We start from the raw sequence: 14,600 nt of genomic DNA, 5'->3' as shown, positions 1-14,600 counted from the left end.
CCGCACTGCACAGGCAGTTCCGTTCACACCGCACTACACACCGCGTTCCATTCACACCGCACTACACAGGCAGTTCCGTTCACACCGCACTACACACCGCGTTCCATTCACACCGCACTGCACACCGCGTTCCGTTCACACCGCACTACACAGGCAGTTCCGTTCACACCGCACTACACAGGCAGTTCCGTTCACACCGCACTACACAGGCAGTTCCATTCACACCGCACTACACACTGCGTTACACACCACATACATACTACACACATCCAAACATACCACATGTATCACACACACTACATAGTACATTCCACATATACACCATACTACACATGTATCACACACACCGACACACCACACACACCACACACCACACACCACACACCACAGTACTTTCTATTCACACAGTACCTACTACATTCCACATACACCACACACACACGTACACCACACACATACCACACGCACCACACTTCACACTACATTACACACACACCACACATGTATCACACACACTCCCTCACACCACCACACACAGGTACCACACACCACACTACGCACTGCATTCCACACACACCACACCATACACATCTCACACACGCTCATAGAATATGGTGCCTCAGACTGTTTTGAAGATTGAGGCTGATTCTAGGTGCGTGAGCAGGGCTCCTGGCCCTCCAGCCACCTGTGTCTGCGTCCTGGCCTCCGTGGCCCCGGGGGGCCCAGCTCAGGACAGGGCACTGTGCTGCGACCCGGAGTCCCGCTCCCTCGGCGGAGAGGCGCCGGTGGGGCTGTGTGGCCCGGGAAGCCCAGGCTGATCGGATGCTTCTCTGCCTGGTCAGCTAAGTGCAGACGAAGTGTGTTCTGGGCACAAGCTTTGAAACTGAGACTTGGTTGTGGAATAGCAACTTGGGTTTATTTCCATCGCATATTTTTATTTTTAACAGCTTTTTTTTTTTTATGTATAACAAATTTACATACCATACAATCCACCCATTTGAAATGCATGAGTCAACGCTTTTTAGTAAATTCACAGCGTTGTGCAACCATTACCACAATCTAGTTTCAGAACATTTTCCTTTCTCTCTTTTTTACAGCAGGGCAGTCATCCACTGTGTGAATGTACTGCAGCTTTTTTAGCCACTCATCTACCAATGGGCACTTGGGCTGCTTCCAGATCTTGGTGACTGTAAATAATGCTGCTATGCCAGAGGGGTGCATGTATTCTTTCTGACTGGTGTTTCCAGATTCTTAGGACATATTCTCAGAAGTAGGATTGCTGGGTCAAATAGCAGTTCAATTTTTAATTTTTCAAGGAAACTCCAAGAATTCTGATGACTGAAAATTATCCAGCATGTGTATTTCTAGAGAACAAGGTGTTTTCTCAATTTTTAACCTAAGGAAAATATTCACCGCACTCACCAAACACACACACACTTTTTAAATTCTGTTTGTAAGTACCATCACTTTTACCAACTCCCCTGGGATTTTTCACATCCCTCCCTTTTCTCTTATTATTAGGATTCGAAGCTGTGGACGCATTTAAGAGCACACTGAAAGTATTAATTATTTGCACAGAAATCCCTCAGAGCAGCGTTCAATAGAGACGTTGGTGTGGTCTTGAATGTTAAGACAGTGAATCTTCCATTGAGCTCTCAGCTGGAGACTTTCTTAAAGAAAGACCCAGCTTATTCTGGAAGGTCTAGCTGGAGTCTGGAGGGCCAGGGTGGGTCCTCTCTGGCCACACGCAGGGGAGAGGCCCTGGTACCCACATCGCCTCCTCTTCAAGAGGGGACATCAAGGCCAGAGGATGTGTGCACAAAGCACCAATCAAAAAGACACACAGTCTTGGCTTGATGGTTGGAGCATCGTCCCTTATACCAAAAGGTTGTGGGTTTGACCCCCAGTTGGCATGCATGCAGGAGGCAACCGATCGGTGTTTCTCTCTCTCTGTGTGTGTGTGTGTGTGTCTCTCTCTCTCCCCCTCCTCCCGCCTACACTCCCTTCCTTCCCTCTCTGAAATCAATTTTAAAAAGTATTTCCTTGGGTGAGGATTAAAAAAAGACATACAGAACATCATAAAGAATGTATTGTTTAACTCACCAATCCTTTATAAGACGAGCAAAGTTCTCACTCCACGAAGGGTAGGCATTGTGCATCGTGAACAGCACATGAGGATGGAGGCCGAGGGATTGCTGTGTGTTTGTTTATTTTTGTTTTTAATATCTTCCAGCCTTATTGAGATATAGCTGACAGATTATAATATATTTAAAGTGTACAATGTGATGACAATATACATAACCACTGTGAAATTACTTCCACCATCAAGTTAACACATCTGTAACCTCACATGCTTACCTTTTTTCAAGGATGCTTAAGATCTACTCTCTTAGAAAATTTCAAGTATAAAATATTATTAACTATAGTCACCAAAATGTGCCTTAAATCCTTAAAACTCATCATCTTATACCCTGGCAACCACCAGCAACTCTCTGTTTCTATGAGTTCAACTTTTTTTTCAAATTCCATGTAAAGGTGATACCATATAGTATTTGTCTTTGTCTTGTTTCACTCAGCATAATGCCCTCAAGTTTCATCCACATTGTTGCAAGTAGTAGGATTTTCATCATTTCAATGGCTGAATAATATTACATATAATCCGTATGTGTGATATATTGTGCCAACACACATACATACACATGTGAGTGTTCTGATGGTGCCAATCACCCACATAGGCATATTCAAGAGCTCCTGCTACATCGATGTGCGCTGGTTCCCCTTCGACGTGCAGCAGTGCAAGCTGAAGTTCGGGTCCTGGTCGTATGGAGGCTGGTCCTTGGATCTGCAGATGCAGGAGGCAGATATCAGCGGCTACATCCCCAACGGAGAGTGGGACCTCATGGGTAAGCCCAGCGGAGACATGAGACGCACAGCCTAGAAGAAACTGCTTTATTCTTGCACTTGCTTAAAAGTTTGGGATTTTCCACTCTGCTTTCAGCGGGAGTGTTTATCACACCCTGCGGCATTCTCCATGATTTGCTGAAAGCTATAGGATTAGAAACAAAAGCAATTAGAAAGTTCAGTGCTTCCCAAGGGGAACTCGGTTAAGAAACATTCGAACAAGCTGGTGCCAGAACAGGCAGCCCCACATCATTCGACTCTACTCTGTTCCTAAGTCTTGTTGAACAGCAAATTGCGGGTCATGGGGACCTACATGGGAAGATTTTGAATAGAAAAACAATCATAACATTTGTAATGGTGCAAAGTTGACAGTATATTATTTATAATCATGGTGTCTTAGTTTGCTCAGCTGCTATAACAGAATGCGACAAACTGGGTGGCTTATAAGCAACAGACATTTATTTCGTGCAGTTCTGGGGGCTGAAAGTTCAAGATCAAGGTGTTGGCTGACTCAGCGTCTGGTGAGGGCAGCTTTCTGGTTCACAGATGGTGCTGTCTTCTCATGTGGCAGAAGGGGCCAGCCAGCTCCCTGGGGTCTCCTTCGTCTGGGCATTAATCCCATGCCTGAGGGCTGTACCCTCCTAACGTGATCACCTCCCAAAGGTCCTACCCCCTAACACCGTCACATGGGGGCTTAGGTTTCCACATAGGAATTTGGGGGGCGGGTCACAAACATTCAGTCTATAGCACATGTCATTCCAGTCTGTCAGACTATCCTGCTAATTCAGATATCACAAGGATACTCCCAAACAACTCTCCGATAAGACAGAAGTGTTTATTCATACGCTGATTGCCCAATTTTTTAGCATATAAACTCCACGGCTATATTTGCATGTGCTGCGCGTTAAACGAAACAGGGCCATTTCATGGAAGCGGCGGTTCCTCTCCTCCCTTCCGCATGCAGGCATCCCGGGCAAGCGGAGCGAGAAGTTCTACGAGTGCTGTAAAGAGCCGTACCCCGACGTCACCTTCACCGTGACCATCCGCCGCCGGACCCTCTACTATGGCCTCAACCTGCTCATCCCCTGCGTGCTCATCTCCGCGCTGGCCCTCCTGGTCTTCTTGCTTCCGGCGGACTCTGGGGAGAAAATCTCCCTCGGTAAGTGCCCGTTTTCAGCAGGAGTCTGAGAGGGGACGGAGGGCCCGCCCGGCGTTCAGCACTGTGGACAGCGCCCGGCACCTCCGGGCTCTGAGCGCAGAGATGGTACAGGCAGAAGTTGGGCCGCCTCGCCCAGGACGTCACTCGGAACCACAGGCTCCTGGTGTCAGCTCCGTGTGGTGGTCAAGCCCTCCTGGGATACCACAGCACCCCCTGATCCTACACGGAGCGTGGGGACCCCCAGGGAGGGGCCCCTTCTTCCCTGCGGGGCCCAGGTTTTCTCTCCTCCTGCCACCTCATTCTGCTTTTCGGCAGCAACCAGCCAGCATGCGCTGCGTGCTGGAAACGACTTAGTTTAACCCATCATTGGCTTGCCTTTGCAAACTGCCCTACAGCGTGTAATTCTTTAGGGTCACCCAATAGCAAGATCATTTAAAATTTAGAATGGCAAAATGAGTTTCTCAAATTCTCAGGGTTACTAAGGAGCATATTTAGTACGTGTAGAAACCATTCTCAAGTCTGTATCTTCTGCGTGCAAGGCCGGGGCATGTTCAGTGACTCATCCAAGGTCACACAGCTAGTGAGCAGCAAAGTCAAGACTTTAAACTGGCTGTTTTCTTTTTCCTGCCAGACGAGACCACCTCTCAACACTAATGTCATAAAGGACACGGGAGCTACTAAGGCTAACTTCAGTGATTCATTTTGTGTCAGTCTTCTAAAGTTCTGGCTTTTAAAGTGAACTCCACCACGGAGATCTCTGGAATGCGGTTAAATGATGTGGCTGTCCCCGGGGAAGTGCCCATCCTATAAATACAGGAAACCAGGCACCTGCCTTTGGAAATGTCTTAGACACCACCTGCCCCTCCCCCAGACACTTTCTAGTTCTTTGAGTCTCGGGTTAGGGCCCCGTTAGATGGATTTGATGTCTTACTCCCGGCCTGTTGCCGGCGCCCTGTGTTTTTGTTTCAGGGATAACAGTCTTGCTCTCTCTCACCGTCTTCATGCTCTTGGTGGCTGAGATCATGCCTGCGACATCTGACTCGGTGCCCTTGATAGGTAAGCAAGGATCGGGCTCCGCTTGGAGACATGGGCTTACAGGGTGCTCAGGATTTCCTAGCACAGGCTCAGGGCAAAGCTGTCCTCCAAGGTCATGGAGGGCTGCAGCGCCCCCTGGTGTCTGGTGTGAGGAGGTGGCGTGTAACTATTCAGAGTGGTCTGCGGCCTCTGCTCACCGGAGCACAGGTGAAGGCAGCGGGGAGTCCAGCTTTGCAGCTTGGCTCTTAGGTGCAGAAATGCTCCGTTCCTCCCTAATTCTCCCCCTCATGCTTGCTTTGGAGCCAGAGATTTTACCACAAGAGATTCATTCTTGTAGCTCGAATCACTGTTTTCTCACAGATCCTTTGTTAAGATGCGAAGGGCACACACCTTAATTCTCCGCCGCTGTTTCCTGGGATAACTCGATGTCTCTGTATAAAGTTAAAGCATGTGAGGGCATGTGAGCAGGACAAATGTGCTTTGGCCAGGACAGATCTAAGGCATGACTTTCTGCCAGGGAGGGACAGCAGAACTAGGGGACAGTGTCGCTTTATGCTGGGAGCCTCCCTGGACTGGACTCTGCAGGACTCTGCAAAGGGGTGCTCGGTGGCACGCTGGTTAGGATGGGACACCCTCGCCACCGCAGCCGGGGTTCGGTCTCGGCCAGGTGTGAAGACAGGAAGCCAACATTCTGCCAGTGGGCATTAGGGTTAACATGAGCGTCGTTGCTCCCCTTTGGCAGCGGGGCACAGCAACGGGAATGCCATCTCTGATCACTCCTGCTGGCCCGCGCCACCTGACAGCATCCTCAGTGGTCACCTAGCGGAGGGTGGGAATGGGGGAGGCTTGCATGGACACTCCCAGGCTTCGTGAACTTGACAGTGTGACGCCATCCCTTCCACCCCCCAGCACAGTGCTTTCAATGGAGACTCGCAGCGGGAACCACCCTCGGCGGGGCGGCGGGCAGGCCCGGCCCTGGCTGACGGGCCAGCGGGGAAAGGCATGGCCGAGCCACAGTCCGTGTCTGGAAGGACGGATGCTGTTGGCCTTGACCTGTTTTGACATTTTAGCTGCAAGATCCTTTGACCCCAGGTCCCTCCATCAGTCATGGTATTAGTCTGCTAGAGATGCCACGATAAAATCCCACAGACTGGCAGGCTTACGCCACAGAAATGAATCTGCTGACAGTTCTGGAGGCTGGAGGTCCAAGGTCAAGCTGTCGGGAGGGTTGGTTTCTTCTGAGGCCTCTCTCCTTGGCCCGCAGAGGACCACCCTCCGGCCGGGTCCTCACGTGGCCTTCTCTCTGCATTCATCACTGGTGTCTCTCTCTGGGTTCACATCTTCAAACCTCCCCTTCACATAAGGACGCCACTCAGATTGGATCAGGTCCCACTAACAACCTCATTTCTCCTTGCTCACCTGTCTGAAGGCCCCGCCCCTTCTGGTCCCTGGTGCTCACTTTAAGTCTCAAATGTCCGCCCCTAGAAGTTCCTCACAGGTGCCTCTTGGTCTCCTGGGGAGGACGGCGAGCTCCTCTGCCCCAGGGTGCTTTCTGCTTATAGCCCGGCCCCTTGAGCCGACGGCCACACCGCAGGTTTAGTCATCAGAGGTGCCAGTCAAGGAGCGGCGCCCTACGCCAGGCCCTGAGCTGGGCCCCTGGCCGGTGGAACTGCCGCTTCCTGCACCAGCCCTGCAGAGGCGGCATGTCCACGCCTGCCGCGCTGGTCGATGAATGACCCGAGGCCCCCGGAGGCCGGGGGGCGGTGCAGACTCACAGGCGGCGGCCAGCGGACCAGGGGGAGCTCTTCCCGGGGCTGTGCACTGCTTCTCACCTGGGACAAGGTGGAGACGGGCGGCCTGCCCGTCAGAGCCGGAGCTGACGTGTTCGGCCTGGAAAGTCGCTGCAGCTGGCAGGGCAGGTAGCGTCCCTGGTGTCTCTGGGTAGACGGGGCCGGACTCCTGTTCCACGCCAACGCCCGAAGTCCCCAGGCCTGATAGGACAGTCAGGTGACGCCCCCGCCTGCCCGTTACACCCCGTGCACGTCCGCGCCCTGCGGTCGTCACGAGGGCGCCCCACGCACCTCCCACCCAGGCGGTTTCAGCTGCAGCAGTGGTCCACGCGCTTCCCCGTGGGAGCCACCTCCTCACGCCCGTGCGAGGCGCTGTCGAGCCTCCCCGGAGGTCTGGGCCCGCCCTCCGCCCCGAGGCGTTCGCGCCGCAGGCCCGGGTCTCACGCCGCGCCCCTCTCTCCGCAGCCCAGTACTTCGCCAGCACCATGATCATCGTGGGCCTCTCCGTGGTCGTCACAGTCATCGTGCTGCAGTACCACCACCACGACCCCGACGGCGGCAAGATGCCCAAGTGGGTGCGTCCCTTCCCTTCTCCCCTGCCCGCGCCGCAGCGAGTCGGGGCGTCTCCCCACCGGAGGCGCCCTGGCGACGCATCTAGTCTAAAAAGCCCACCTACGGCTAGCAGTCCCTAACCGAGGGCTGTCCCTCTCCTGCGACCTCACCCGTCTGCACGGCCCCGCCTGCGGGACGGTGGCGCGGTTCTTAGGACCTGACGCGCAGAGCGGGGCTCGCACGCTGGCTGCCCGGCGGGTCCTGGTGGCGCCTCGGCTCCCTTTTGCACGTGCGCAGTGGAGAACCGCGCGGCGGTCGGACACAACCGCGAGACACGCACACGGCCACGCGGCTGGCTGTGTGCAAAAGTATCCATTTAGTGCACAGGAATGTACTCTAACCAAACCCCAGAGAAAAAAGGTTAGCAGCTCCCAGTGAGAAAGGGGATGGGAGAAAAGGAAATAGATGAAAATGAAAGGATTGAGTATGTCCCTTAGCCCAGGTCACGCCCACCACCCCGGTGCCTGCGAGGGCTGTCCCCACCTGCCTCTAACCTGGGCCCTGCACACCGCCCAGCCTTCCTGTGCAGAGAGGGCGGCCTGGGAACAGCGGGGAGCTGGAGAAGGTTCCTCACGTCCGAATGAGCCCGTCCTTGGAGGCCCTTGCGTCCAAGTTCAGGAGGCTAAATGCACTGCAAGGTAAAAGGTGCGTGTGTTGAAGCTCCAGGAGCAGAGATCTGGCCCTTCCAACAGTGTCAGTTGTGCGGTAATTTACAGTTATGCAACTGTAACGCAGGGACAGCCTCTGTTTTTGGTTTTTGATCTTGTAAGCTGGTAGCATGTACACTTTTAAAGTTAGCAAAGCTTAAAGCTGCAGAAGATTTTCCAGCATTATACACAGTAGCCAAGACGCGGAAACAGCCTAGATGGCCATGAGTCGATGAATAAATAAGGAGGGTGTATAAATAGACAATGGAATATTACCCAGCCATAAAAAAGAATGGAATTTTCCCATTTGTGACAACATGGATGGACCTAGAGGACGTTGTGCTCAGTGAAAGACATCAGACAGAGAAAGACAAATACCATATGTGTATTTCACTCATATATGGAATCTCCAAAAAATGGCTACATAAAGTTCCTGTGTCCCCTTAGATCCTTTTCCATGGCAAATTCTTACATTTAATAATGACTCTCTCTCAGCTCATTGCATCAGCTGGAGAGCGAGCTTCTGTTAAATGCCGCTACCTCACACACAGGGCATGTCGCCGCCTCTTATAACCCTGACACGCTTTCTGTCTATCGACGCATCTGTTTGAAACAGGGAGCACGTTTACATGTTGTGAAAGTGAAATTGCACGTCAGGAAACTCCGCTCCCATCCGTGCCCCCTCCCCCACCGCCACTGTTGAAAACCGTTCGCATTCATTCCCCTTTTTTCCTTCCAGTGTGCGTTTATGCAAATACCGACGCATATTCTTACTTCCTACGTTTGGACTGACATAAAAATGAGGAAATTAAGACAGAAAGGCATCAAACCATTTTTAATGATCTAGCAGTGCCGGACTGTTCCAGAAAAATCTTAATGAGGAGCAATAATTATCTGGCTCTTAACACAAGAGTGCGCTAAAACCAGTGGCTGCAAATGAAACATGGAGTGTGTGCCTTGCACTCATTTAACATAGCGCACTGCATTCTTCTTTCTTTCCAAATGTATTTGAAACATAAATAGCCTCCGAGGGACTTTTATTATGATCTGTGGCTCTGAAGAAGATATTGCCGAGTGCGGTGGCATTATGTGACATTTGCACAGCCAGAAACAAAACTGTGACCTAACAGAAGGGGTCGTGAGCACAGTTTGATAAGTGCCAAGAGGATAATGTCATCTTCTGCGATAGTTGAGCCTTGAAAGCTAATGATTCAGGCCGTGAATTCAAAATCGACTCGGAGGGACAGAGCGTCTTAGCTGGAGACATGCCCCCGGGGATGCACGGAGCCTCCCTGCGCCCCCTGGTGGGAGAAGCTGCAGGCGCTACTGCCCAGCTCTCCGAGGGCCCAGCTCCCTCTGGTTTGGATGCGTTCATGCTCAGCGCGCCCCCTCGAACTCTGGCCCAGGCCTTGCAGTGCCTTCTGGGTGGTTTGGGCCACACTCACAGGAGTTGGAAACTGAACTCTGTAGGGCTTTCGGGTCAGGTGGCAGGAGTCTACATGAGTTAGGCGGCTTAACCCCTATGATGCCCTGAGCCAACGTATTGGCCTCTTCGGGCCCCAGTTGCTTTCTCTGTAACATGGGGGCATATACGGACTGCACAGAGGCTTAAAGGGCCCAGGTGGCACGGTGTGTCTCCTGAGCCTCGTGTGGAGCGCCAGCGCAGCCTGAAGATGTACGTGGAGCCACCGCTTCTGCTCCCACCGACCACGGAAAACCCTCGGGGGGAAGCCGACAGGCGCTCCGGGGCCGGAGACAGAGGGCCCCCTGCTGTGACCCACAGTCATCTTTACAGCCACTGTGAGACTGCTCTCATGCTTTCTTGTCCTCCCCAGGGCCTGTCCCTGTGCCAGTGTGCTGCAGTCGTCCTCGATGGCATAAAAATGATTACCAAGGACGTGCAGCAGACGTGAAATTCACAGCTTACAGGCAGACAACGTCCCTATTGTGTGGCCGATGGAATCTGCCTACAATCATAAACCAAAATGAAAACGATTTCAGGGGAAGGGCCTGCTTCCCAGGCTTGTGCCTAAACGGGCTGCCAGGGTGCTTTGCTTTGCCTGGATCGAGGCTTCAGACATCTCTTTTCTTTCCATCAGAGGGAAAAACAAGGACGTGGTTTCTCTCCAGCGTCCTCTGTGTGTGTGGGCCACGCGTGATTACAGAATACTTCAGGTCAGACGCCAGCAAACTATGGCCCTGGTGGCCACGGCCAGTCCTCCAAGCACTTTAACAAATGAAAGTTGATCAGAAAACAGACATGCCTGTGCCTCGCTGGGCCGTCTGTGGCTGATTTTGCCTCGTATCAGCAGAGCGGAGTGAAAACAGAGCTCTCATGGCCCACAGGCTGAAGTAGGTACTATGCGACCCTTTCCAGAAAGGTTGCCAACCCCCGCTTCAGACTTTGCAAAGCACTTCCATGCACATACCGTAACATTAGTCACCCTTCCTTGCAGCCTAGTGACTTAGGCTGCAGGTTCCTAAACTCTCTGGTTAATATACCTTTAGTGTCGGAGAGTTTGTTTTGTTTTGTTTTTATCCGCAGAACCCCTAGGGCCAAAGGACTACCCAACGGTTCTAGTTATTAAATAGGTCAAAACAGCGTAATAAGCCTGACAACTCAGCACCTGCCAGCCCAGCGCCGCCTCTTCAATCTTGAGAGCACTGCCCTCGTTTTCTGTTTCACATTGTTGACTTTCTCCGCACTTGCTTTTAAACTCAAAATCCTGCTTTGCCTTATGACCTCATTGCAAAGGGGTGAAGCGATCTGATGAAATACGGTTTGAAGCGCTTCAAGCTAAGGGTTCAGCGGCACCTGACAGATGTCACTGGGTTTCCCTTGTACATTTAAAATCTCCAGGGACCTCAGGTAGCACAGTTGGCTGGAACGGGGCCCCGATGCGCCAGGGTTGTGGGTTCTATCCCCCGACTCGGCAGGTACAGGAGTCAACCAATGAATACATGGATGAATGGAACAACAATTTGATGTAATAAAGTGAAATGAAATCAAATCCCTGGGAGCTGGGTCAGGAAAGATCAGAGAGGGGAAGCCACTTGGCCTGATCACACAGCTCAGGGCCGTCTTTCCGAGCAAGACAGGCTTCTCTTCCCACGCGGCAGCCTTCCCTGAGATTGCAGTGCGCGCCGCAGAGAAGCCCGCTCCTCCCCAGGGGGGTGGCGGGGCCCGCCGCCCCCAGGGCCCCACCGGCTGGTGCCCGCTTCCCGGCGGCCCCTCACGCTGCATTGTGTCTCCCCAGACCAGGGTCATCCTCCTGAACTGGTGCGCCTGGTTCCTGCGCATGAAGCGGCCGGGCGAGGACAAGGTGCGCCCAGCGTGCCAGCACCAGCAGCGCCGCTGCAGCCTGGCCAGCGTGGAGATGAGCGCGGTGGCGGGGCCGCCCGCCTCCAACGGCAACCTGCTCTACATCGGCTTCCGCGGCCTGGACGGAGTGCACTGCGCCCCCACGCCGGACTCAGGGGTCGTGTGCGGCCGCCTGGCCTGCTCCCCTGCGCACGCGCACGACGAGCACCTCCTGCACGGCGGGCCGCCCTCCGAGGGGGACCCGGACCTCGCCAAGATCCTGGAGGAGGTGCGCTACATCGCCAACCGCTTCCGCGGCCAGGACGAGAGCGAGGCGGTGTGCAGCGAGTGGAAGTTCGCCGCCTGCGTGGTGGACCGCCTGTGCCTCATGGCCTTCTCCGTCTTCACCATCATCTGCACCATCGGCATCCTCATGTCGGCGCCCAACTTCGTCGAGGCCGTGTCCAAAGACTTCGCCTGACCGGCCGCCGTTCCCCGAGGGCAGGACGCGCCTACGCTGGCGGCGGCCTGGGCTCGGGGAAGCGCGGTGGCTGGATCGCTGTCAGTCTGTCGGTTCCAGTTTCCTAGTCACTTTCAGGAGGAGGATGTCGGGACGTTTTTGCTTGATCCCTTCCGTTGGGCTGCTGGCTATCCTGGGAACAGCCTTGCAGTCAGCGGGACCCCGAAAGGTCCTTTTGCCACCCTGCTTCCTGGTGAGCCCTGCTGAGAGGCCGGGTGGCCACGGCCGGCCAGCGGGGCCTTCTCGGCTGGTCTTGCATGCCTGCATGTCACTTGCGTGACAACCCCACGTCTGCTTTTGCCTGTGCACAAACCTAGTTGGTTCTACTTCCAATAATATGAAACCCCACTCACTAAATCCATTCGGACAACGGGCTGGTGAAAGAAAACAGACCTAAGCCAAACTAAAGCTAAACGCTTATGGCTGGTTTGTCTATATTCGGATTTTATTAACAAAGACAGTTGGTAGAAATAGTTTTATGCTGTTTCAATGTTTAAAAAAAAAGAGGGAAAGACATCGTTGATCTTGTAAATGATCCTCTTACCGGCTCGATTTGTGCCATCCGACCTCGTCTAGTGAAGACAGGACTCAGTCAGGTCGGCGGGTTCCTGAAGATTCCAGGCGAGCCCAGCTCGGCTGCCCCTGGCACCGGGGAGCTGAGCGAACCTGCTCTATCCGGCAAAACCCAAAGGGCAGGGGAGTTCTATTAGAATTACCAGCCCAGTCCTGGCAAATGGGGCTCACTTGGTTGGAACAGAGCCCCATAACCAGGGGGTTAAGGGTTCGATCCCCAGTCAAGGGACATACCCGGGTATTGGGTTCAATTGCCAGTTCAGGCGTGTACAGGTGGCAACCAATTGATGTTTCTCTCTCTCATCAATGTTTCTCTCTCTCCTTTCCTCTCTCTAGAAACAATGAAAAACTGTCCTTGGGTGTGGATAAAAAATAAAAAAAAAATACCAGCCCGGTGGAATATCTAAAGCTAAATTAAGTCATCTGTGTGGTTTTTAAAAGGAATGCATTAGATGTATTCACACACATTGGGATGGATTAGGCTTAGAAATGTGTGGATCCAAGTGCACAATGAAACGTGGAAGTATTCTGTGCTTTTTCTCTGTGTTTCTGGACCAGAAGCAGGGGCTGGAGCCTCTTCTTGCTGTCTGTGTGGGGGAGGGGACGGCGTGGCCATGGCTTCCCCGGGTGACAGGCAGCCGTGGTCAACAGGAAGGGCTGGCGAGCAACCGTGGCTGCACAGCCAGCAGCTCGGGCGGCTGGCGTTTGGGGACCTGTCCCCAACAGCCTGTCCACCCAGCTCAGCCCGGAAAGCTGAGTGGTGTATTTTGAAAGCCAAGGAAACTTTAATTTTAAACTTAAATGATGATAGAATTCACCACTTAGATTGTGTAGCTGACAACAGTCCCTTCACCTCTCCCCATCTGTCTTATATTTTAATAACATTGAAGGGAGACTCAAGAGAATATCTCCCGCTTGATTGTTTCATCCAGTGACTGCCCAGAGCTCAGATGTGCAGAAGGCTTTTAGCCCGGGGACCTTCAATAGGCTCCTGGCCCCTGAGGTGGGCACATCATGAGTTGAAATTAGATTTTTCAGAGCAAAAGAAATCCAGCCATTCATTTCACTCGTTTCTGGTTAATGCACATGGGTTGGTTTGCAGTGGGGAAGGTGGCGGCTTGCGTGTGCCGTGTGTGCATGTGAGCGAGTGTGTGCGGGGGTTGGGGCCCTGGGTGCAGGATTAGAGAGGGTGCTTGTTCACAACAAGATTGATCAGTGATCACACCGGGAGACTCAGCACTCAGCAGTCACCCATTCTTCATGGGACAAACGACACACGGTGTTTTCTTTCTATTTTCTTTTTCTTTTTTTGTCTATTACACGACCTTTAGAAACAGGTAGAGTGTTTTGATACATATTAAGAAAATGCTTCATTTCTTCTCGCTATCTGGAAATGGGTCCCTACTCCATTTTTGCTTTTGGAAAAAGCCTTTTTGGTTTTGTATTTTGTACAGAAAAACATTAAAAAGTGAACAAAAGTGGTTCATATTCTCTGACCATACAAATAACTGCTCTGCATTTTCAGATGTAATAAGGACACGTGGTTAGAAAAGTGTGAATGGCAGGAGGGGAAAAAAGCAGCCTTTATCTTAATTAATTTACCTGTGCACTTTGGAACCTTTCTGTCTTACGTCTTGAAATATTTTTACTTACTTGCCTTTTGATGTTATTTATTGATTTGTTTATTGGCATAAAGTGTAAAGTGTCATGTTGTCAATGTATCATCTTTTCCTTTGTAGCTCCTGGGGTTTGTTTCTAGTTTTAAAAGGCCTTCCCCATTCTGAGATTATAAATAAACTTACTCCTATTTTCTTCTAAACCCTTATGCTTTTATGTGTTCACCTTAAGTCTTCTAACCCCCTGGAACTCATTTATTGCAGGTAATGGAGGTAAAGGTGCTAATTTTTGGTTGTCTCCAAATGCTTGGTCACTTGTGCCAATAAAATATATAACGGTGCATTTTGGTATTACAATGATAATCTCTTCCTCATTTGTTCCAAATACCACCTTTTTCATAAACTCAATTCCTCTAAATGTTTAGCTCTATCTTTTTTATTAACTC

The 14,600-nt window shown here is 52.0% G+C and overlaps 1 protein-coding gene across 1 annotated transcript in view; it reads left to right on the top strand.

Annotated features, from left to right (window-relative positions):
* LOC129061280 (neuronal acetylcholine receptor subunit alpha-7) overlaps positions 1–11,926 on the top strand; it is a 60,868-nt gene extending 48,942 nt beyond the window's left edge. Inside the window, exons 6-10 of the mRNA XM_054561972.1 lie at positions 2,736–2,903; positions 3,866–4,060; positions 5,030–5,116; positions 7,351–7,460; positions 11,402–11,926. Coding sequence (XP_054417947.1) covers positions 2,736–2,903; positions 3,866–4,060; positions 5,030–5,116; positions 7,351–7,460; positions 11,402–11,926 — 1,085 coding nt within the window. The remainder of the gene's footprint in view (positions 1–2,735; positions 2,904–3,865; positions 4,061–5,029; positions 5,117–7,350; positions 7,461–11,401) is intronic.
* Positions 11,927–14,600: the final 2,674 nt, after the last annotated feature.

The sequence above is a fragment of the Pteronotus mesoamericanus genome, unplaced genomic scaffold (genome assembly GCF_021234165.1).
Source record: "Pteronotus mesoamericanus isolate MK-2021 breed Mesoamerican mustached bat unplaced genomic scaffold, CSHL_Meso_final scaffold_582, whole genome shotgun sequence".
In the NCBI taxonomy this organism is placed as follows: domain Eukaryota; kingdom Metazoa; phylum Chordata; class Mammalia; order Chiroptera; family Mormoopidae; genus Pteronotus; species Pteronotus mesoamericanus.
Note: the sequence above shows the minus strand (reverse complement) of the source record. Positions and strands in the feature narration are given on the sequence as shown.